This window comes from Actinia tenebrosa, unplaced genomic scaffold (genome assembly GCF_029948245.1).
Source record: "Actinia tenebrosa isolate PJP-AT-01 unplaced genomic scaffold, QUT_ActTen_1.0 PGA_scaffold0__85_contigs__length_37466705, whole genome shotgun sequence".
Taxonomy (NCBI): Eukaryota; Metazoa; Cnidaria; class Anthozoa; order Actiniaria; family Actiniidae; genus Actinia; species Actinia tenebrosa.
In genome coordinates this window covers 17294230-17317076 of record NW_028292569.1, presented here as the reverse complement: position 1 = coordinate 17317076, position 22847 = coordinate 17294230, and the positions used below count along the sequence as shown (strand labels likewise).

At 36.0% G+C, this 22847-nt stretch overlaps 2 protein-coding genes across 2 annotated transcripts in view; both read left to right on the top strand.

Annotated features, from left to right (window-relative positions):
* The first annotated feature begins 1056 nt into the window (after nucleotides 1-1056).
* On the top strand, nucleotides 1057-15358 carry LOC116298489 (splicing factor 1). The gene is made up of 16 exons (XM_089033804.1): nucleotides 1057-1328; nucleotides 3199-3330; nucleotides 6359-6434; nucleotides 7065-7217; nucleotides 7805-7894; nucleotides 8217-8247; nucleotides 8781-8831; nucleotides 9319-9429; nucleotides 9883-10001; nucleotides 10411-10542; nucleotides 10754-10808; nucleotides 11154-11276; nucleotides 12070-12289; nucleotides 12873-12974; nucleotides 14055-14173; nucleotides 14707-15358. Exons 1-16 carry the CDS (start codon nucleotides 1202-1204, stop codon nucleotides 14767-14769), a joined length of 1704 nt encoding a protein of 567 aa, XP_088889930.1. The 5' UTR covers nucleotides 1057-1201; the 3' UTR covers nucleotides 14770-15358.
* Nucleotides 15359-20097: 4739 nt separating this feature from the next.
* The window catches only part of LOC116298487 (uncharacterized), a 39710-nt gene continuing 36960 nt past the window's right edge, over nucleotides 20098-22847 (top strand). The window contains exon 1 of the mRNA XM_089033792.1: nucleotides 20098-20374. Within this exon, the coding sequence (XP_088889918.1) occupies nucleotides 20360-20374 (15 nt within the window). The 5' untranslated portion in view covers nucleotides 20098-20359. The remainder of the gene's footprint in view (nucleotides 20375-22847) is intronic.

Below are 22847 nucleotides of genomic sequence, written 5' to 3'. Positions count from 1 at the left end.
ATAGAAGCAACACGAATACCACCATCCAACCCTACCACACACAACCAATAGAAGCAACATTGATACCACCATCCAACCCTATCACACACAACCAATAGAAGCAACATTGATGCCACCATCCAACCCTACCACAATCAACCAATAGAAGCAATACGAATACCACCATCCAACCCTATCACAGGCAACCAATAGAAGCAACATTGACGCCACCATCCAACCCTACCACACACAGCCAATAGAAGCAATACGAATACCACCATCCAACCCTATCACGCGCAACCCATAAACAACATTGATGCCATCATCCAACCCTACCAGACACAACCAATATATAGAAGCAAAACGGATATCACCATTCAACCCTCAGATTACGCGCAACCAATAACAAGAACACGGATGCCACCATCCAACCCTACCAGACACAACCAATATAGAGGTAACACGAATTCCACCATTAAACCCTACCACACACGGGCAACAGCAGCAACACAGATACCACCATCCAGCCTTTTCACAAACAAACACGAGTACCCACCATCCAAATACCAAACACAACCTATAGAAGCAACACAAATTCAACCACCCACCCCTACCACACACAATAACAGCAACATTGATGCCACCATCAGCCCTACAACGCACAACCAATAGAAGCAACATGGATACGATACCTCCTTCAAACCCTACCACACACAACCAATATTTTCCATATCTTCACTGGTAAGGATATCGATGACGTCACTTGCGATGTTTTTCGGGACCTGGATTTGTCTATATAAAAAAAGAAAACTACTCGTTGTCTTGAAGATATGAAGTTTATCTTCTCGTGAAAATATTTTACCACTCGAAGATAAGTAACATATCTTCGCGCCACCGTGTAATATCCTCTATTTATATCAGCGTTTTTGAAGGGCACTTGAATTCGCTTATGTCCGGATTCACTGTAACTTCCTACACAGGCAACCCAATCGCTTTTTTTTGTATCACTGGTCAGCGGATGACATGACTGAAGCCAGCGCATGCGTATCGCTACCCATAATCCCCTGCAGTCGTATATTTCAAGGTTTACGACATTTTGTTTAACGTCGTCATGTTCCTTTGACACACAAAAAAACATTTTATTGAAGAAAATAGAGCTTTAAAGGACTTCAACAGTTACATAGAAGACTAAAGAATCGCCAAATATATAATTTTGCATAAAATGGCTCATATGACGGGCGCCAATATGACGCCATTGGGGAGACTTCACCCCGTTCTAGCGAGTAAGCAAAACCCGAATCCAGAGACTGACCAACCGAGAATCAAACGTGCTGTTGAAAATCGCTTTGGTATGTATAAACTATGTTTAATACTCTTCATTAGGATAATACTAATATATTATAACAAAGCTATCACTCCGTAATGAGTTAAGCTAGAAGATGTTCCTGTGATCTGTCATTTTCGTGATGTAAAGACGTGATATCTGTATACTATTTTAAAACCACGAGTTACAAGATTACAAGAAAAAAAAAAAATGTGTAGGACGGATTGGATCATCTTATCTGTATTTATCTTATTTAGTCATGATCATATCATTTCAGAAATTATTATTGTAATATAACGTAAACATTCAGCTGTGTAAATCGATCCTGTCTAAGCAAAATATATTTCAGAAGTTCCTATGGTGTCATAAGAACTTAAGCTTACTATCTGCTCAGTATGAGTTCCATCGGTATATGAACTATTAAATAAATAATTTGACCTTCGCATTTTACTGTAATGTTTCCATTTCTGATAAAAATTTAATATATAGTTATTCATTATTACAGTATACGGCCGTTTGTTTAAAGGAAAAGTTTATCATTCGATTATTGATGGTAATGAGATAAAGAGTAAATAGTAATACAGGTCTTGGAGTTTGTTGTGAAATGTGATTGTCTGGGTGAGTGTAGTCTTGATAATAAGAAAAGTACAAGATCGAATTCTTAATGTGTTTCATAGAGAGTAACCTCTACTTTGGTTTTCCTTATAACCAATGATGGTTACCATATTTCATCTGTTAAGTTCCCTGGGGCTTCTTCATTTTCAGTGCTTTTAGACTGGGGGATTATGAAAGGCTTAGGGCTTAACGCATTTCCCTGATCTTTGGGAAATTATTATTTTTATTCATTATTCTTTTATTCATAATTTTTTTATTCATAACTGTACGTGGCTGCGTGATGTGGTCCGTATATGATTAACCCATTGTACCCTTGCCAACCATAGAGTCTCCAGTAGCTCAGTGGTTAGAGCATCTGACTAGTATCCGGAGGGTCATTGGCTCGATTCCCGTCTGGGGCTCAGATTTTTCTGAGTCAGACGTTATTCCAATCTTCTTTCATATGTTATTCTATCCTATTCCTTTAATGCAATTCATAATCTTGACAGATAAAATGACTGTCAAAGGCCCTCCAAAAGAAAGGGACCCACGCAAACATTATGTTCAAAGATAGGGCTAGAGATGGACCATTGGATTATTTAAGGGGAGGTTGCAGAAATTTATGCTGCACAATATTTTTTTTTTTTTTGTAACAAGCTATTTTTTGCATGTTTGCTCGATATTTGTTACTGAAAGGAGTAGTTGCACTATATTTGTTTTGGAGGTGAAGTGCTTGCTCTATATTCTTTGTGGCTTATTAAAGGCTAGAGACTCAATAGAGGAAATAGGGTTGTAGACAAATATAGGTTTTTGTAGATGTTGCAGTTTTTTTTATTGTTTTTCTTTGTATCTATTTGAGTATTAAACGAAAACAATTGATCTGTATTTCATGGAAATCACTTGTGATTCATGTTTCCTCAGCACAATTACAAGAGCACTAATAAGTAGTGCATACAAAACCCGTTTGTCAAGTTAAACTTCCCACTCCCCATTTGTACTCATTATTCTCCCATCCCTATACTCCAGTTTTGAGTTCCTGTTGCTCAAGGTTAGCCTCGATTTTGTGCAGAACATTCCTGTGTTCCAGCAGAGGTCTGTGGAATTTCAAAGTGTTTGTAACATTTAAGTTGTGCATTACTTACTTTACCGTTGGTATTTGTGGATATTCTGATGCTGAAATAAGGCCAACCCTGAGTAAATGAGTCGGTAATCAAGAAACACAGTGGTAATTTTGAAATCAAAAGAGACTGTTTTTCTTGAAATATTGCAATCAATTAAAGATTTTTTCATGTATTTTACAGATGCAGGTGGTACAGAGAAGAAAAAGAAGAAAAGAAGCCGATGGGGCAAAGAAGACACTAAAATGATTATCCCAGGAATGCCGACAACATTACCACCTAACTTGAATCCAGATCAACAAAAGGCTTATGTTTGTAAGTTTGTAGAAGTTATTTAATGGCATGTATAAACTTGACACCTGGGGAAGGCAAACAGTTTATTGGAATATTTCTATTGGTGTGAATGATATTTCTAGATTATGGTTGTTAAATAAAATCACTTTTATTTAAGTGTCTAGTCGTTCTAGTGCTTTCGCACTAATTGGGGACACTTTTCGCTCACGCGCACTACCACTACATTTAATGTTCTATGCACACAACGCCCAACTCACATGTTGATTTTTACGGAGGGAGGAAACCGGAGAACTCGGAGAAAACCCTCGTAGCATAGGAGAGAACAACACATCAAACAAACTCAATTCACATGTGGCGACTGCAGGGCTCGAACCAGCAACCCGACCCCTTGGACTTACAGCGGTGAAAGACGACGCATTAGCCGCAAACGCCACCCATGCCAGTGACCCAAAGATAAAAGATTTGACTCTCATAATACACACACTATAGCGCATTCGTTGACAGAATTTGTCTGACCCTAGCAGAATTCTAGGACAGTTTGTACCAATCACATTTTTGTCTTATTAATCACTTTCACACCAGATCAAGGATTGTCTGTCCCTCAAGGAGTCTAAGGAAATGGATATAATATTTTGGTCATTCTTGAGAAAAGTTTTTAATTTTGAGCATACAAATTATATATGAACTTACTTCATAGTTGCAAAGGGAAAATTAAATATGTTAGAGTTAATAAAAAGAAATGATCAGCACAATGGATATTGTTAGTGGTAGAATATTAATGAAATGGAGAACAGATCAATACTTAGGCACTTTCAACCTAATTTCAGCAAAAGAATAGTTAACTTATGACAACAGCAACCACCAAGTGTCAGGTTTATAAGTGCCAAGGGAAACTGCATACACTCAAATCTATGACCACAAATTCTATGTATCCTTGTATAGAATAGGGGGTGTACTGACAAATAACCTACAATGGAGAAGTAATGTAAAATAAATTCTTAACTACAGTAGAGTGACTCTTTGTCAACCTTTATCAGAGTAAAATAACTACATCATTAAAAAACTTAAAATCAATCCCCTTTTTTTATTCTAAAAACTAATTTCCATTCAAATTTATCTTATTATTTTTACTTGCTTTAGATCATTATTTTTAGGATTTGCAGTTTATTTTGGTGTTTTTTTCCTATCAAATAGTTAATGCTTCATTGCCAAATTTTCTGTTGCTCAGACTTAACCTTGATTTTGTGTAAAATAGTCATTACTTCCAGTGAATGTCCATGGAGTTTTAATACAGTAAAGTGTTCCTATTTTGAGGTTATCAACTTTTTTATATGTCCTTGGTATTTATAGATATTTTGACACAGAAATGAATCTAACCATCAGAATGTTGGTCTGTTTAATCAAGGATCAAATTGATATTTTGTGAACTAGTAATATGGTCTAATAAATTAGTTAAATCCAACTAGTAGTCTATCATCAACGCTATGTTCTTATTGGATGACCTACTACTAGGCTATAAGTTATCCTACAGTACCTGAGTGCAAAGTGCTGGCTTTGATAACCAGAATATATTTAACTTCAATTTGAAACTTGTTTTAATTTCTTTATATTGGACAAAGTAGTTGGATTTGACATAAACAATTATTTATAGTCCTCTTGATCTCATGGCCTATGAGTCAGTAGCCCATTCAGCCTTTGGTCTCATGGGCTATTGACTGAAGACTAATTGCTAAGTACATGTGCCTATAAGGTACAAGAATACATGAGATGTGGTCGTATATTTGGGTGTGGGTCTCAGGAGTGGTCAGTCAGTACTAACACTTGTTAACAGACACAGGTACCGTTAACTTGTCAGTACTGCTTTCTTCTCACTATTTAGGATCATTGATGGTATAACAGTATCACTCAATTTGATTGGTTCACAACAGGTGTGTACTGTACAATGTTCTTAACCAATCTGGATCGTTTTTTAAAATGAAACAGTGTGATCTTTTTTTTCAGAATTTTATCCACGTACAATGTACAGTACATTATCTAACCATATTTTATTGCAGAGTATGCCTTTCCCTAAATTTGAGATCTGGATTGTTTAAAAAATATAAAACAGTGTGACATCTTTTTTCAGAATTTTATCCGTGGAACATTGACAGTACTTTCTTTAACCGTTTTTTATTGCAGATTATTTTTTCATTTAACTTCAAATTCTGATTAGGAGGCAGGATTTGAATCCTGACTTTAATCGCTAATAACTTTTTTGCAGAATCTATTTTGAAACTTAAATTTAATTTCTGATTTATAAAACCATCCTCTTACTATATATATTTATATTTAATGTTAATCTATTGTACATTACATTTGGTTATATGTGCTATAATCAGTTAGGTTTAAAGCTATTTTTCTGGATAATGATTTGTTGGATTTTGAGGTTAAAATTAAGCTGGCCAAACAGGGCTTAAAAAATGGGAAGTGGAACTGGGACTTGTCCATTGAAATCATTTTGACCAGCAACAGCTATTGACTATAATCATGACTGTAGACTGATCAACTGTTATTTTAAAGCCCTGGCTAAAATAATTAAATATATTTGCACACATTAATTCCTCTTGTTCTAATTTGACATCAAATTTAGTATTGTTATGTTATAGTACATATTATTTTAACTGCGGGGAGTGGGGATAAACAACAACTTTATTTGCACATTTATAAAGTATAAAATAATACAGCTTGTCGATGAAGACAAAAAAAAATTAAAAAAGATCAAGTAAAAAGTAAACTGAAATGATAAATTTGATATAGCTCTATGTCAGGTTAATTAGGAGATATGAGACTGAGTGCAAGATACAACTGCTATGGGATTGATCTTATATAACAGTTTAGAACAAAATTTTGAGCAAGTGACCTGAATTCAACCTTTGAAAAGGAGAAGAACTAAGGCTTAACTTTATGTAACTCAAATATAAAGAAAAATACCCGAAATTGTTTAATTTATTTAGGCCTCATCTGGAATCCATTGTGTTTTTTGTTGATGTTAAAACTATATGTATTTCAGATCAACTGAGGATTGAAGAAATCAGCCGAATGTTACGAACTGGAGATCTTGGTATTCCAGAAAATCCGGAAGACAGGTAAGCAGATTGTCGTAAAACATTGACCTTTTCAATTTGAAACAAAAATTGTGACACCGATTGCCTCCAACTACTTGACCTTTAACACCTTTAAAAATCTAAGGTTATTATTTGTCACGATATGGGATTAATAGACCATTTTTTCAAGATTGCGTGCGCATCCAAATTCAAGGAACTTGACAGGCCACGATTACAGAACAGGAGGAATTAACATACATTTCTATAAGATTTTTCAGTAAAAAATTATCAAATTGATTATTCTCATCTTTGAATATAAAACTGGCTTCTCAAATTTAGTGAATTTGCGTTTTTCAATTTTGTGGCCAGTCAAGTTGGGTGCGCACGCAACCTTGAGAAAACAGTCTATTGCATTGTGGCTGAAATCACTGTAAAACTTTTTAACTTATATAATAAATCTTGTCATGATAAAGGATTGAACTGTTGCAGGTCTCCATAACCAAAGGCCAATATTTTAAAAGTTCGCTATGTATGCTCCACACTCACTACCACAATGCCATTTGTCATCACTAAGGATAAAAAATGAATCATCCATCATGTATACAAATGAGCAAAAGTAGACTGGTAAAAAACTTTGGGATAAAAAATTTTACTATTCCATTCCTCATTCAGGTCTCCATCACCAGAGCCAATCTACAACACAGAGGGAAAGCGATTGAACACTAGAGATTTCCGAGTACGCAAGAGACTTGAAGAAGAGAGGCATAGACATATACAAGAAGCAATGAAGCTCAACCCTGACTTCAAACCACCATCAGATTACAAGTGAGTAAACTTTTTATACTGGCAACCCTCAAATAGAAAGAAGCTCTTTGCCACTATTTTTTTTACCAGTACAAGTAATTGTACATGTAGTTTCCATAACATGTCTGGAAACTACCTTGAAGTTTTTTAAAGTATATGCAAATACTAACAGTATGAGAAAATAGTCTGTTCGTAAAATTAAACTTGCATCACTTGTCTATCTTCAGTTGTTAACTCTTGTCAAGAGATCACTCCTTTAGTAGGAAAGAGCTGGGGGACTTTCGTAGAAAAATCATTAGCTCTCCCTCTCTTTGAATTAATGAATATCTTGTCTCTACCCATGCTTCACAGAGTTTTTCATTGACAGCAATTTGGATTGAATGAAAATTATGCCGATGAAAATAGAGCATTTCCACATGACATCACAGCCACCATATTGGTGTGCCATTGGCAATTAGTTTAGTTTCATTTGTAAATATATTTAAGTACACCGATATGGAGTCCCACCATCTCTAATGTCAGTTAACTCTCTAGGAAATGAGTGAAAATGCTCTATCACAATACAGTACTAATAGGTTACTCCATGGACATATAACTTGTGTTTACAGGCCACCATTAATCAAGATTCAAGATAAGGTTATGATTCCCCAGGATGAAAATCCAGAAGTTAACTTTATTGGTCTACTTATTGGGCCAAGGTAAGAAGTTTCTAAGAGTTTCTGACTATTCTAAACTATTGAAGACATGTACAAACATTGCACATTTTAAAACTTATCTGCAGAAAGATCCACCAAACATATTTGTTTTGATAATAGATTGTCCCTTCGACAAAGAATGTACAGGGTAATTCATGACTGGATTAGAACTACATTGTAATAAAGATAGATATGTAAAAATATTGATATTGAGGTTGATATTTTTAGAGCAAAACCAGCACCTTCTACTCAAGTCTAATACATGTACCCTGAGTTGGATTTTTCTTGATGCATATTCTTCTAACTTTAACTTTTATATTCTTAGAGGAAACACCTTAAAGAAGATGGAAAAAGAGGTAAGCAATGCACCAAACAATGGAATCATTTGGTAAGAGTTCGTAAGAAATCAATGGTATTGTTTCACTTGCCTCTAACCTTCTGGGGTCTCAACATCATATGAGAGTAGAGTTTGTTAAGCCTCTCTTGATTTCAAAATTTAACCAACTACGGTAGGTTCCATTTCCAGTTGTGAGGTAGCTTCATCCTTACTGTGATCCATTCAATGGTTGATTCATAGCTAGCAACCTGGGTTTGAGCCCTGCCATGCTCGGTGTCATATTTGCGTAGAGTTGTTTGTTGGTTCTCTCCTGTGCTTTGAGGATTTTCTCCAGATTCTCTAGTTTTCCTCCCTTTCAATTCAACTTCTAAATTCCAATTGGATCTTGTTAGGCTTTCACCTAGTTTGGAGCTTAGGGTTCTGTTGTGATTGCCACTTGCTGTGATACAACAACAGCAACAGCTTAACAGATTTAATAGAAGTTGTTTATAGTGCAAAATGATTAATTTTGAAGCTATGTTTTTCAATTCTTTGCCATTATTTTTGTTACAGAGTAATGCCAAAATCATGATCAGAGGAAAGGGATCTATAAAGGACGGCAAGGTTTGTATACTCGATGCTTCATAGAGCCTTGGTATTGTGCTAGAATTTTAATATCTGGCACCTGGCCTATTAGCTGATAAGGTCACATTTGATATGGGAAATTTGGGTAGAAATGTTGCAGGCAATTCATCATCATCAGGGGTGTAGCAAGGTCTTGATTATTAGATGCAATGTAGCCCTGCAATCCAGCATGAACTAATTAAATTTTGGTGCCCAGAGCAAACTTTTGGGAGGACACTTGCCCCCCTCCCTACTCTAATGAGCATCATTATAGTAACAGCAGTAATGAAGAACATAAAAAAAACCTGCGCACTTTAGAAAACAGTTTTTTTTTGTTTGACTCCTATTCCAACTTATTTATATATGGGGGGCAGAATCCAGCCTCCACAAAACCCTGCTAGATAAGTACTGCATTAAAAGGGCTTTACATTTTAGTCATAACTAGTAATTATCTGATTTTTTCCGTTCTCCATTGTGTTTATGCAAGGTCTGGCAGAAAGGCCCCAATAATAACCAGCAGAATTCAGGTGAAGATGAAGAACTGCATGCATTAGTCACTGGGCCAACACATGAATCAGTGAAAAAAGCTGTTAACATGGTAAGTACTAGATACCTGTAGTTACTGTATCAACAATAGACCCCTTGCACTGAGTCCCTAGATGAATCGTTCTCAGGGACAAAACAATGGATTTTTTTGTATAAGAAAAGACGGCCTATTGTTTTGTCCCCCAGAACAATTCCTTTCGGGACTCAGTGCAAGGGGTCTATTTGTAATACAAAAATGCCTGTATTAGCCATTCTAAAGTTGAGGAAAAAACTGGGTCAAATTAAAATTGCATTGTGTGGGACTATAATAGAGGACAGGCCTTCTACAGATGCACTACGATGCCAACTCAACACATGTTTTTCTAAACCTTCCTATGGCTAATGTAAGCAGAATTTTTTGCCAAGCAAAGAAGTCTAACATTGAAAGTCAATGGAAAACAAAATTCACTCATTCTTGAGGCAAAGGGCATACAAATATTTGAGCTAAATTATCTATCAAACTTAGATCCAGGACATCTTGAAACAAGGTATTGAAGCTCCTGAAGGACAGAATGATCTGAAGAGAATGCAGTTGAGAGAGTTAGCAGCACTGAATGGAACGCTAAGAGAAGATGAATTACTAAGGTATTTTTCTGCCAAATATGTCTAGCTCAATCTAGCTTTTGAAATGTTCTGTTAAAGCTCTTGCATTCTTAAATATCCTATTCTAAGGATTTTCAAGATGCTCTCCTATTAAAAAAAACAAAAAACAATTCACTGTATGTTTTGTGCACCCCCAGTCAAGTGATGTATTATTTTCACTGATAGACTGAGAACTAAGTTTCACTAGCCATAATATTGTATTATACTGTATAATGTTACCATCTGTAGTAGTTTTAAAGAGGAAAGAAACTGGAGCACACACTCTGAAACACAAATTTCAGCACAGCAATGTTCTAGCCTTTTTCTTTACCCATACAACTCCACTTTTATGTACTGTATTGTCTTAGTATCCCTTTATTATATCATCATACCTCTTTTCTCTCCCTTCTAGTAGGTGCAGGAATTGTGGTGCTTCAAACCATCGTCACTGGGAATGTCCAGAACAGAAGAATGTAACTAATAGTGTCATTTGTGCCAAGTGTGGCAGCGCTGGTCATTTAGCTACAGATTGTAATGAAAAAGAGTGAGTGAAGGAACTTCATATTTTTATTCACAATAAGTTGTTTCATATAGCTGCTGCAAAGGAGTCTCATTATTTCAAGCCTTAGATACTGTATCTCAAACTTTTGATTATCTTAAATTGTAATAACAAATGTCCTATTCTCATTTATGTCTAGAGGTTTTGTTTTTCATTAAAGCATAAGTTCAAAACTGATTTATTTTGTCTTTTGCAGGGCTATCACACCAATACCAGTAATACAAGTTGATAAAGCTAAGATGGACAGTGAGGTAGGAGATTAAACTACAAACTAGAAAAAAAAATACTCATATTGCCTATTGCTTATTACCTCTTACCATTTGCCACCTTCAACCTTTAATGAAATAGCCATATACTCATGGATCCATGAAGACATACAACTTTAACATTTGACAGTCTGGATACTTTGCAGTCTGGTTATCTTTACCACCCGATATTTTCAACCTGAGGCTGCATCCTATGGACTTGTAATACTACAACTTTACCCTGGATATCTTGAAACCCCATATCCCTGGTCCCCAAGAGGTTGAAGATAACAGGGCTTCACTATGTGTAATTGTTTTATCTTTTACTAAGAATGTATGTTTTTCCCCCAGTACTTGTCTCTGATGGCAGAATTAGGTGAAGGACCTCCTCCAGTGCCAGCACCATTAGGAGTACCACAACCTGATATCCCACCGCCGAAGGTTACCCCACCCATTCCTCCACCACCTATTGCTGTAAGTAAGCCAAGCTATCCAAAATATGGTATCGTTGTCTTTTTACTCTTTGATTGGGCATAATGTTTTTGTATTTCCACGACCACGTGTCACTTTCTTAAGCATAAGATTTTTTGTTTAAGAGAAAATTCTTTTCGTATTCAAACAGTGAGTGCCAAAAACTCTTTTCTTGAAGAAAGGCTGTTGTACAAGGCTAAAATCTTGTTATTCAGAAAGTTTAACTTGTTTGGAAGTGGAGATGACTGATGAAAGTGGAATCAAAGTGTTAACCCAAAGCAAAAATGTTATTCGAAAATGAGGTTTAGGCCTTCATTTGCTTATTTCCCTTACATTTTCTATAAAAAGCCTGACAAAGCTACATTCTAACACAAATGCAACAAAACATCTTTGTACAATTGAAAATACCGCTTCAAACAAGCATTTTATCATAGTACATCAGTTTCTAACTGTTAAAAAAGGTTTTGAGTGTTAACCCAAAACGAAAATTGGGATCAAAACTCATACGAAGGTCTAGTTTTTGGCGTTTTTTGCCATTATTGCTCGTTATTGAAAAAAAATTTCCTCTTAAATTGTATCCATATTCATGTGTCTTGTCATGTACAACAGTTCAACAAAGAAATAATTGATACTCTAGGGAATGGTGCATGATCTGAATTAGATTTACATTTAATAGATATAATAAAATAAATTCTGAACAACATTTAATTTATAACATTCTGCATTTAGTTTACATTTATCTTTTTATTTGCTTCATTGGATGACATACATGTACCTTGTTATCTTCTCTTTAAAGAACCCTGTGCCTGTGCCTGTGCCCGCGCCTGCCCCTGCCCCTGCCCCTGCCCCTGCTGCACCATGGAACTCTTCAGGTCCCAAACCCCTGATGAGTACTCCAGTTCCCAGGCCCGTCAATGTCAGACCACCTGGACCATCAAATGGATCAGGAGGACCACCTGCACCATGGAATAAACCTCAAGGACTCTTGCCTCCACCAGGACCTCTACCTGGAATTGGTATGTACTTAACATGCAATCTGGCCATCGACATAATGGGATTTTTTCTTATATAGCACATTTCAAATATCTCAATATTCTTTACATTCTCAACCAGTGGAGGACTTTACGGGCTGCATATTAAGGCGCTATCGGCAGCCATGCAGCTTACAATCATGAGTGTGAATTGTTAGTAGATTAGTCCTATGCCTCCAAATTGGGATAGGCTGTTGGACCGGGAGACAATCCCCTACTCTAACACGAATAATTCAACAGGTTCTTTTATGTCCCCCATTTTACTGTAGGTTAAGAAAGGTTGGGAGAAAGGGCCTACGGTTTCAAGTCCGAGAAGACTTGAAGGTTTAACCATTAATATAATATATTATTCCTAAAATTATTCAAATATTTGGTCAATTCACTCAAATTGCAGTGCAGCGGTGGTGTTCCATTTGCAATTATTTTTTGTTATCACCGTGCAAATAATATACTTTTGGGAGGATAAAAATCAATGCTTTCACACCACACCTTTACACTTACACTCGCAAGATTATGACATAAAAATGAAAACATGATTTAATGTTAACCATTTGTTATCTATCCCCAGCTCCATTTCAACCTCCGTCAGTAGGTGGACCACCTGTACAGCCACCCCCACCCCCACCACCACCAAGCTCAGGAGGAGCTCCTGTACCACCATGGCAGACAGGTATGTAGTACAATGTAATGAATAGTCCCATTTCTCATGCGATAAATACTGCTGTGTTCCCATATGTAGCCTTGTTTTTAAAAGATCAAATCATTTGCAAAAGTCAATCATAATGTAGCAATATGCATCTCATGCGAAACTGTTGTATAGTGCAATACTTCAGGGCTATGCTGATATGAAGGTCAAATCCATGGTATATTTCTTAGTTGTAACTCATTCCGTTGGGAATATATGAATCTTTCCTCATTCGGGCCAACACTCAGGGTCTTAAATAAACTGAGGAGAAGGTGCTGCCTTTGTGATTACATCTGCAAATGGTTAGACCTTCATGTGACTTGCCATGACCATGTTAATGGTTGTACCATCCCTAATCAACTAAAGACTAAGGACCACAAGTATTTCAGTTGAGTAGTCCCCTTCACATTTCCCTGCACCATCTTGAAAGGAAGTCGTGCCTTTGCATCGAAGCGAAACGAACGGTGAGCTTGCAATGATAGACATCCTTTTTTTAATACCTTGGACAACTATTCACGTGTCTCTATCATTGCAAGCTCACAGTTCGTCTCGCGTCGATGAAAAGGCACGGCCACCTTTCAAGATGGCGCAGGGAACTGTGAAGCGGACTATTACCATCAAGTGTCCATCATCCTCTATAAACCAATTTGGTATAATTTATCCCTCAAACTATACTTCATAGGTATTTGTTACTTACACGATAATAGCAAGGCCTTGGTTTGTTTATTGTATCTACATTTCGCTGTATTTTGGTAAAGGACTACAGTCAACTCTCGTTACAGCGGACACCCTTGGGACCGTCACTTCATGTCCATAATAGCGAGCGTCCGCAATAGCGAAAATTATTTACAGTCATTTCTTTGTCAGTATTTCGTCGGGAATTTTTCTCCTGTCCGTAAAAGCATAGTGTCCGTAATATGGGGGTGTCTGCAAGGCGAGAGTTGACTGTATTGGGACTAAGAGTAGGCTACATGTACCTACTGTGCCCACTGTATATGGTTTCCTGGTATAGACCTTCTCTATAAACACATATCATCTATATTGTATTTGCTTCTTTTTATTCAGCAACCTCAGTAGCTCCATGGCAGGTCCCCCAACAACAAGGATTTGCCCCTCCTCCACCATCATTCCCACAGTTTCAGCCAGCACCTCCACCTCCACCGCCCCCTTCTGACACCCCATGGGTGAGTACTGTCAGACTGATGTTATCTTTAACAAAGTGTGAGCCAATATTTCTTAAATACCTCAAAGGCAATGTGCACAAAAGGCTGTTGAGCATCGTGAAAAATCTGAGTACTCTTAAGATTCTATCAATACCCTGAGACAACTTCTGGGCTGATCAAAGTCAGGTCATGGCTAACTTGGAATTTAGCTTGTTGAGGATGGAGGAAAACCGGTGAAGACCTTATAATCTCTTTTCGCAAGTGATACTGAGTCTAGGAATTACAGTCAACAGTCCCCTTCACAGTTCCCTGAGCCATCTTGAAAGGTAGCCGTGCCTTTGCATCGAAGGGAGACGAACGGTGACCTTATGTGAATAATTGTCCAAGGTGTTTAAAAAGGTATCATTGCAAGTTTACCGTTCGACTCGCTTCAATGCAAAGGCACGGCTATCTTTCAAGATGGCGCAAGGAACTGTGAAGGGGACTATTATCTTGAATATTGGGCGTATTTTTCTCATGAAGCATATTGAGATTTTTTATCTTTCTAACCACAGGGATCCCAGTCACTAATGGGAGCACCTCCTCCACCACCCCCTCCCCCTCCACCATCATCCTGAAGAACCTGCAGCAAGATAGCATCCACTCAGACAGAAGACAAGAGAAGAACGATGTAACGAAGTAAAGACGTCGTCCCATTGTAAAATGTACGACTTGCTTTAGCTAAAAAAAACGTCAGCTGTGATTAACTTCTAAAATCTCTTCACTCATTATTTGTCTTTCCTAATGTTTTTTAAGGAGAATTGAGTACATTATGACTAATAGTCATCATTTTTGCGATGGACATTGGCGTATCAGATTGTAATCTTATAGAAAAATTGTAATCTTATTTCGTTTTGTCCTGCAATGTGTTCTACGATCCTTGTACTCAGATGCTATAATATCATATTTTTATACTTCACCGTTTGTCTTTTCATAACAAAAATGCCTAAGCATTCGTTATCAAACTGTAAATACGATCGTGTGAGTGGGAAACGATGCGGCAAATTCGTAGGCGTACTGTAGCCATACCTTATTTAACCGTAACCTAAATATCTGATGTAATTGTGGAAGACGGTGGGAAGCCGTTTCAGTGTTATGAAATGTCGTACTCTATACCATCTTTTTGATTCTTATAAACCAGAGATTAATAAATTATAAACGAAACAAGACATTAGTATCTTTGATAACATAGTGCTGAAACCACAACAAATCCATTAAGTTAATAGCCCCTTTTCAAGTTCCAAATTACCGCTGTGTTTCTTGATTACAGACTCATTTACTCAGGCTTCGCCTCGATTTAGTGAAGAATATTCACGTGTTCCAGTCGAGGTCCGTCAAGTTTCGAAGTCTTTGTATTGTTGCAGTTGGGCATTCTTTACTTTACCGTGGTATTTGCGAGTAATTAGACACTGATTCGAGGCTTAGCCTGAGCAAATGAGTCTGTAGTCAAGAACCACAGCGGCAATTTGGAACTCGAAAAGGGTCTATTAATCGTTCAAACTACCAGATCATGCGGCCACGAAACAATGGTTCCATGTCGAGGTTGGATTTGATAGAATACAATCAGTGTATGAACACTTTTATAAAAACCTTGATCCGAAACCATTGTCTTGTGGTTACTAATGCGAATTCCTATCCTTTTGAGTGTTAGATATTGTAGCATAGGATAGTACAGACTTTCCCTCTCCCCTTGGGAGAAACGAGTAAAGACTTCAATTGCTCAAGCTTTTCAATCTTAAAAATGTTTAGGGGCTTCGATCTCTTTCATCCGTTCGTACTATACCATTTTATCCGTTCTTACTTTTATTCATTCGTTCATTTTAAATTTATTCATTCGTCAACTCAATTATTCTTTTTTTTAGTTTCATTTCCAATTATTCATCCCTTTTTTCAGTCATTCGATCATCCTTTATACGTTTTCGGTTTGCTGAGGGCCGTAATTTAGATAAATCACTGGGTTAATAAAATGCGTGTACCTTATGGCCATTCGTCTTTTTGATAAAATTGAATTATCGATTTATTCAATTTGGCCCCAATTTTCGATTTTTTTATTAATTAAAATTAAACTTTGAATTCCATTTTTTCAATTTTCGAGTTGTCGTTTAAATAGTTGAAGAAATTGACAGACACAGAGAGAAAAATCCCACACCTTATGGCCATTTAAGGTTTTAGCAAATCAAATTGTTAACTTTTTAGTTTTTGAATTCATTTTTCATTTTTTGCGCTAAAAAGACTATCGTTCCGATCATCACAATGCGTGTACCTAATGGCCATTTGTCTTTTTGATAAAATTGAATTGTCAATTTATTAAATTTGGCCCCAATTTTCGATATTTATATCAATTAAAATTAAACCTTGGATTCCATTTTTTCAATTTTAGAATTTTCGTTTAAATAGTTGAAGAAATTGACAGATACAGAGATCAAAATCCCACACCTTATGGCCATTTAAGGTTTTAGCAAATTAATTGATCTTTAGTTTTTGAATTCATTTGACAGTTTTTGCGCTAAAAATACTATCGTTTCGATCATCCCCCTCCCATTTCACCGACTTCAAAATAACCAAAATCAAAAATTGAGGTAGAATAAATAAATCCAGTGGCGGATCCAGGACTTTAAGAGGGGGGAGGGGTTCATTTTTACAAATCTCGGCACAACAATAACGTTCTCTTGCATCATCATTTTTCCCATGAGGCACATCACTGGCCTAGGGGCGTTCCTGATAAGGATAACCTATCCATCAAAAAGCAGACCTACCATACTTTTATTTATTTATTTAAAAAAATATAAAAAATCCAAGGTACCAGCCGGTAGGGGGGGGGTTCATTTGCACCCAATGAGTCCCCCTAAATCCGCCACAGAAATCAGATGATCAAAACATGAAAAAGATGATGAAGATGATCTGAAGAATAAACGTAACTTTTGCAAATACGCAAAATGTATATTCGTTTACCAGCCTTGGTTAATAAATGATCAAATTGGGAATCCCAGTTTGTAGGATCACCATGGAAATAAAGGTCCTACAACTTAATACATTTAACTTGTTCAATGTCATAAATAGCAATAGGCAAAGGTGTGTCTACCTTGCCTTTAACAATGATCTCTTTAGTTTTAGTCAGATTAATCTTCATGTGATTATTATTTGCCCATTCCAAAATATTATTAACTTCCTGACAAGAATGATCATACTCCTGGTTAACTAAAGTACTAAGGGTCAAATCATCAGCATACTTCGCAAGTATAGAATAACTAGGATGATCAATAGGCTTAATATCGTTAACCATTACTGAGAACAATAATACAGGCCCTAAGATTGTACTCTGTGGCACTCCCCTAAGTGCTAAGAAAAGAAGATGAATTTCCATCAAACCTTTTGCATTCTCCCCTTTAGAAAGTCAATAAATGAAACAGTAACTGTATACTCTACTTGGCGCCATTTTAATGATCGGCAATTGTCTGCATCCAACAAAGATTAACGTGGGAAATAGTATTTCATTCCTCTTCATTTCACTTTGTTTAAATGTGGGATTTTAAAATTGGGAATGATCGAAACGATAGTCTTTTTAGCGCAAAAAATGAAAAAATGAATTCAAAAACTAAAAAAATTAACAATTTAATTTGCTAAAACCTTAAATGGCCATAAGGTGTGGGATTTTGCTCTCTGTATCTGTCAATTTTTTCAACTACTTAAACGAAAACTCTAAAATTGAAAAAAATGGAATTCAAAGTTTAATTTTAATTGATAAAAATATCGAAAATTGGGGCCAAATTGAATAAATCGATAATTCAATTATTTTAAAAAGACGAATGGCCATAAGGTACACGCATTAATAAGTCACCCTATTTAAATAAAAATTACTGTATCGTAAGCATTGACCGACAGATATACTATCATTGCTTATACTGTATGTTTATATAATCAGTGGGCGGATCCCGGATTTAAATAAGGGAATTTCAAAAATGACTGCCACGCAGAAAAAGTTGGCACGATTCACTTCACGAAGGAGAGTTCGAATTTCATTATACCGAGATTAAAGAACATGATCAGCTTCACAAAGCAGGGTTCCATTAAACTATATATAGTACTCTTAGCCTCTGGTGCTGTAATTTGAAGTGCGACGCACAAGTTGACACTTTGCTGTCTGATCCGACGGATCTACCATCATACAGTTTCAATACCGGACTCCCCATTATCTCACTCTAAATAAATTTATCGACCTTTGTTTTTAATGATAATATCATATCAAAAATGTCTAGCATTTTGTTAATAATCCCTCGCTTAACCCGCACCTGCCGTTTGTTTCATATCATTTCCTATCTTTCTTTCTTTTTTTTTTTTTTTTTTTTTTGAATTTTAAAAGCCACATCTTCGCAGGAAATAGTATAACAGGTGCCAGTAAACAGACCCTAACATCGAGTTATGATTGCCGTTGGAACAAATTCAAAACTTATTCCAAGCAAGGGCAGACTGTGAACTCGAATTCCGATTGGATTGTTCCATATGAGGAACACCATAATCCAGTCAGAAATTCGAGTTTTGAATCGGTCATTATTTCGTATTCTCAAAAAGAATAATACATAGAGGATATTACATGTGCGCGCGGAGATACGAATTTTATCTTCGAGTGTTGAAAAGATCTCTCACGAGTGAGCATAGCGAACGAGTGAGAGATTTTCAACACGAGAAGATAAAATTCGTATCTCCAAGCGGCCATGTAATATTCTGTTTATTATATAATTATCAATGAAGTATGTTTTGGCTTTTTCAGGCAATTCTTTCCGTGTATTTTTGAATAGCCATCGCAATGGTGTTATTTTCACACATGAAAATAACATGTTATTTTCACGTGTGAAGATATAAATTTTTCGAAATAGAGAAAAACAGATATTTCATTGGTAATTATATAATAAATTTAAATATTTGGATGATGAAACCATTAATGAAATGTAGAAGAATAAGTCTGAGGCCGTTTTGAACGTAATATATGTTTCCTTATTATGCACTTGAATCGTAACTATATCGTCCCAATCTGACTAGTAACATCAGTTTTCCAAGTCCAAAATCCAGTCAGTTGTCTTGAATTGTTTCCGCGTAGGAAATGGATAATGTAACCGTCTCTGATAATCCCCAGGCGCTATATATATAAATGCAGTATATCTAGGAAACATATGTCACAGAATTGTGACTGATTGCTAAAAGAAATATATTGTACTGGCAATATTATTGTAACGGATTGACCTCCCCGACGTGTAAACATTTTTATTCAGTAACTCAAGTGATAAGATTGAGGCAGACAGATGATTTGAGCCGAGACGTTTGGAAAAACCTTGAATAGTCTTTTATCTAGATCTGTATTTCTTTCTTTCTTTCTTTCTTTCTTTCTTTCTTTCTTTCTTTCTTTCTTTCTTTCTTTTCTTTTCTTTTCTTTTCTTTTTTTTTCTCAGTCTCTTCTCTTCTCTTCTCTTCTCTTCTCTTCTCTTCTCTTCTCTTCTCTTCTCTTCTCTTCTCTTCTCTTCTCTTCTCTTCTCTTCTCCAATTTCCCTACCCCCGAGTTTAATTTCCCTGCGGATCAAATTCGACTCAAATCTGAGAAATACAAATTAATTCATTAATTTATTAATTGTTTTCTCTTTAATCTCATACCATCCTGCCAGATATCGTGCCATATTTTGATACCAACATCGACTAGATAGTGAAATCTTTTGGTGTGAACAAATTGTACGTAAAAATCCATAATTTCTGATCGACTTTTTGATTTATATTTGGATAATAATCGTTGCATTTCCTTTTTTTGATTTTTATTCCTGGAGATCATTATTCATACCCCGTTGATTCGTGGCAATTCTCCCAACTGAATAAATACTTTTAATTCTCTAGCTGTCAATCATTGATTCACCACTTTAGAGGCCGAGCATTCGAGAGCCGGGGTCGGCTCTATACTCTTCGTATATTCCGTGTTCTTCCTTCCTTCCTAAGCCTCTAACCAGATCTCAGCTGTGTTTAATTAGTAGTTATAACAGTACCAGTTTTAAAAACAATCAATTGTGGCAAAAACCTTATGGCAAAGCATGGATTTCAGTTGTAATTTGGATCTCTTCTGAGGTGGGACAACTTTACATATCTTTCATTGAATCGCTGTGATTTTGCAACGAACGAAGTGCCCTTAACATGAGAGATATTTTGGTAAGTGATTTTCATTTATTATAACTGATTGTTTTCTTGATAACCGTAATGGTTTCTCTTAGTTATAATCATTAGTACCGGACCGCTTACAAACAATAGTACATCGCTCTAATTACTTATTCCATACGACCGTTCTTGTCTATAAACACTTTTCGAACACGGTCGATTTTAAGAGCACAATCCAAATACTCATTGAAAAGCCTGACGAGAATTAATCTTAGAATTTTTTATTTACACTTCGAGTGATTTTCAGTGATCAAACAGTGATTTTTAACAGCGTACGAGCGTACAATTTGGGTGTGACTTTAAAGTAGTTTTGAATTACGAGGTCGGCTAGATACTTAGTCAAAGAAGTCTGGTCTAGTACGAGAGAAAATATAATTTATTAAAGCGAGCTAATATCTAATTCTCCAAGATATCTTACCTATAGCTTAAAATATTTTGAAAAATATATACTTTTTGAATTTAATGAGCCTTTGAAATTTTGCTAAGAATTAATTTCACCTATACTGAGCAGCCAAGTCGTCACTAGGATGATTTAAAGCAATTATTTGAATTTCCAGGTCTCCTTGCTGATAATCTACATATTTTACTATAATTACTGTGCTTCTTAGTTCGAAGTATTATCGTTAACGTATTTCAAAACAACAAGTAAAACATAAAAGAACAATAAGTGGCATCCAAAATTTGTTTATCGCAGTCAACTTTATTTAAAAAATAATAATTTACTAAAATATAGCTTTAATTTTTTATATAATTTTCGTTTAAATATTTTAAATTATCATTGTCTATCATCAATAGCGTGCTAGAGAAATATTATTGCTTGGAGATGTGTTGAAGCGAACTTTTGTGTAAAAACAACATATATATTCATTTATTTATTTTCGCCTCGTGTTGTTGCACGCTACCTGTATTACACTGTCATATATACATGCTAGTAATTCACTTGATTATCATCAATCGTTTCAACTTTATATATAATCAGAGAAATGCAAAATGTTTTTAAGTTAAAGTATTATTATTAGATTTTTGATGATTTGGCCCGATGCGCGAACGGAATAAATAGAATAAATAAAGAATAAATTGCGGAATAAGCCATGGACACTGCCTAAGCTTTGGAATTGTGACGAGGGCGTAGCTATAGCTCTTTTTCTTTAAACCTGTTGTGTTTTAGGTACCACAGGTAGGAATATTCCAGTTTCGCGTGAATTCTCTTTTCCTCAGAGTTACTCCTCGATCCTTTGTAGAATATTCGCGTACTCCAGTGAAAGTCGGTCGAATTTCAAATTGTTTGTATTTTTGAAGCTGTGTATCTTTACTTTACTGTTGGTATCTAGCTAACGCTGATATGAAACTAATTCTGTGTAAATGAATCTGTAATCAAAGATTCTTCTCGTGCACGCACAGAGAATCCAACCTCTCCCTAGTTTAGAGAATCATTATAACACAAACTCTTGATTTTTCTATTCCAGAGTGAAAAAAATAGGTAATTTTTTCCTTTTGCATTTTTCCTTTTGCTTATAAAATATTCTAAGACGATAGGACCAATAGTATAAGCGTTCCCATATCGACGTCTGCGCACGATCGATATCGTTTTACCATTGCTTGACCAATCGCGGTGCGCGTTTCGTTGATCATGATCATTTGGATACAAATTGCTGCCAAAAGACCAAATAGGCTTCTTAAAGAAAGAATAATTCCATAAAGGGAGCATTTCTTCAGTCGTAAGCTGTTAGTATAAAGAATAGTGATTGATCACACGGTTAGATTATTAATGTCAATGGTACATTTTTCGGTCAGCAACATAAAGCAACAGCCATGTCACGAAGATATTTTGTTTTTAAAGTAACATTCCTATTATAATTAACATAGAATTGTTTACATATAGTGAGATAATCCCAAACCACCTTAAAAATTTTGAAATGGTGGCTAAATCATGCATGGTCTGCGTTCCCTGCAACTTACATTTGGTCGTCGGTTTTCCAGTTAGTCAGTTAGCTAGGCTCCTATCAGTTTACGTTGATGGCGCTCCTAGAGGTAACTGTTTCTTTTCCCTGGGAAAAGAAAACAAAACTACTTGCCCTTTATCATTAGATTCATCTTACCTTCATGTATCAAATCGTAGCTGCAGATGAGTAGCTTATAAGTGTGGCAGTGACTTGACTATCGAATTGTTTACCCGTTGTACCGATTGATACGGTGGTTGGATGAGGCCATTCGGAAGTCTTTACCATACGTTTCCTATAGATATCAAATCTACTGCATATCTCTAAATATCGAGACTGCTTAAGTAAATTCTTGGTGGTGAACCGGTATGCCTTTCATTTAAGGAATGTATAAATATTTTACCGCTTTTTTTCTTCTCCTTATTTTGGTGGGGAGGGGGAGGGGTTGGAGATAGCTTATGTAGCAGGAAAGGTAGAGAGTTTTGAACAAAGTGGACGTGTTTTTTTTTTGCGTACACCTTATCCAA

What these genes read in the sequence shown, in the direction of transcription:
- LOC116298489 (XM_089033804.1), top strand. Translation starts at nt 1,202, where the DNA reads ATGGCTCATATGACGGGCGCCAATATGACGCCATTGGGGAGACTTCAC. An exon ending in TGCTGTTGAAAATCGCTTTG is followed by an intron (nt 1,329 to 3,198) that starts GTATGTATAAAC and finishes TGTATTTTACAG; the next exon opens with ATGCAGGTGGTACAGAGAAG. An exon ending in CCCCTTCTGACACCCCATGG is followed by an intron (nt 14,174 to 14,706) that starts GTGAGTACTGTC and finishes TTCTAACCACAG; the next exon opens with GGATCCCAGTCACTAATGGG.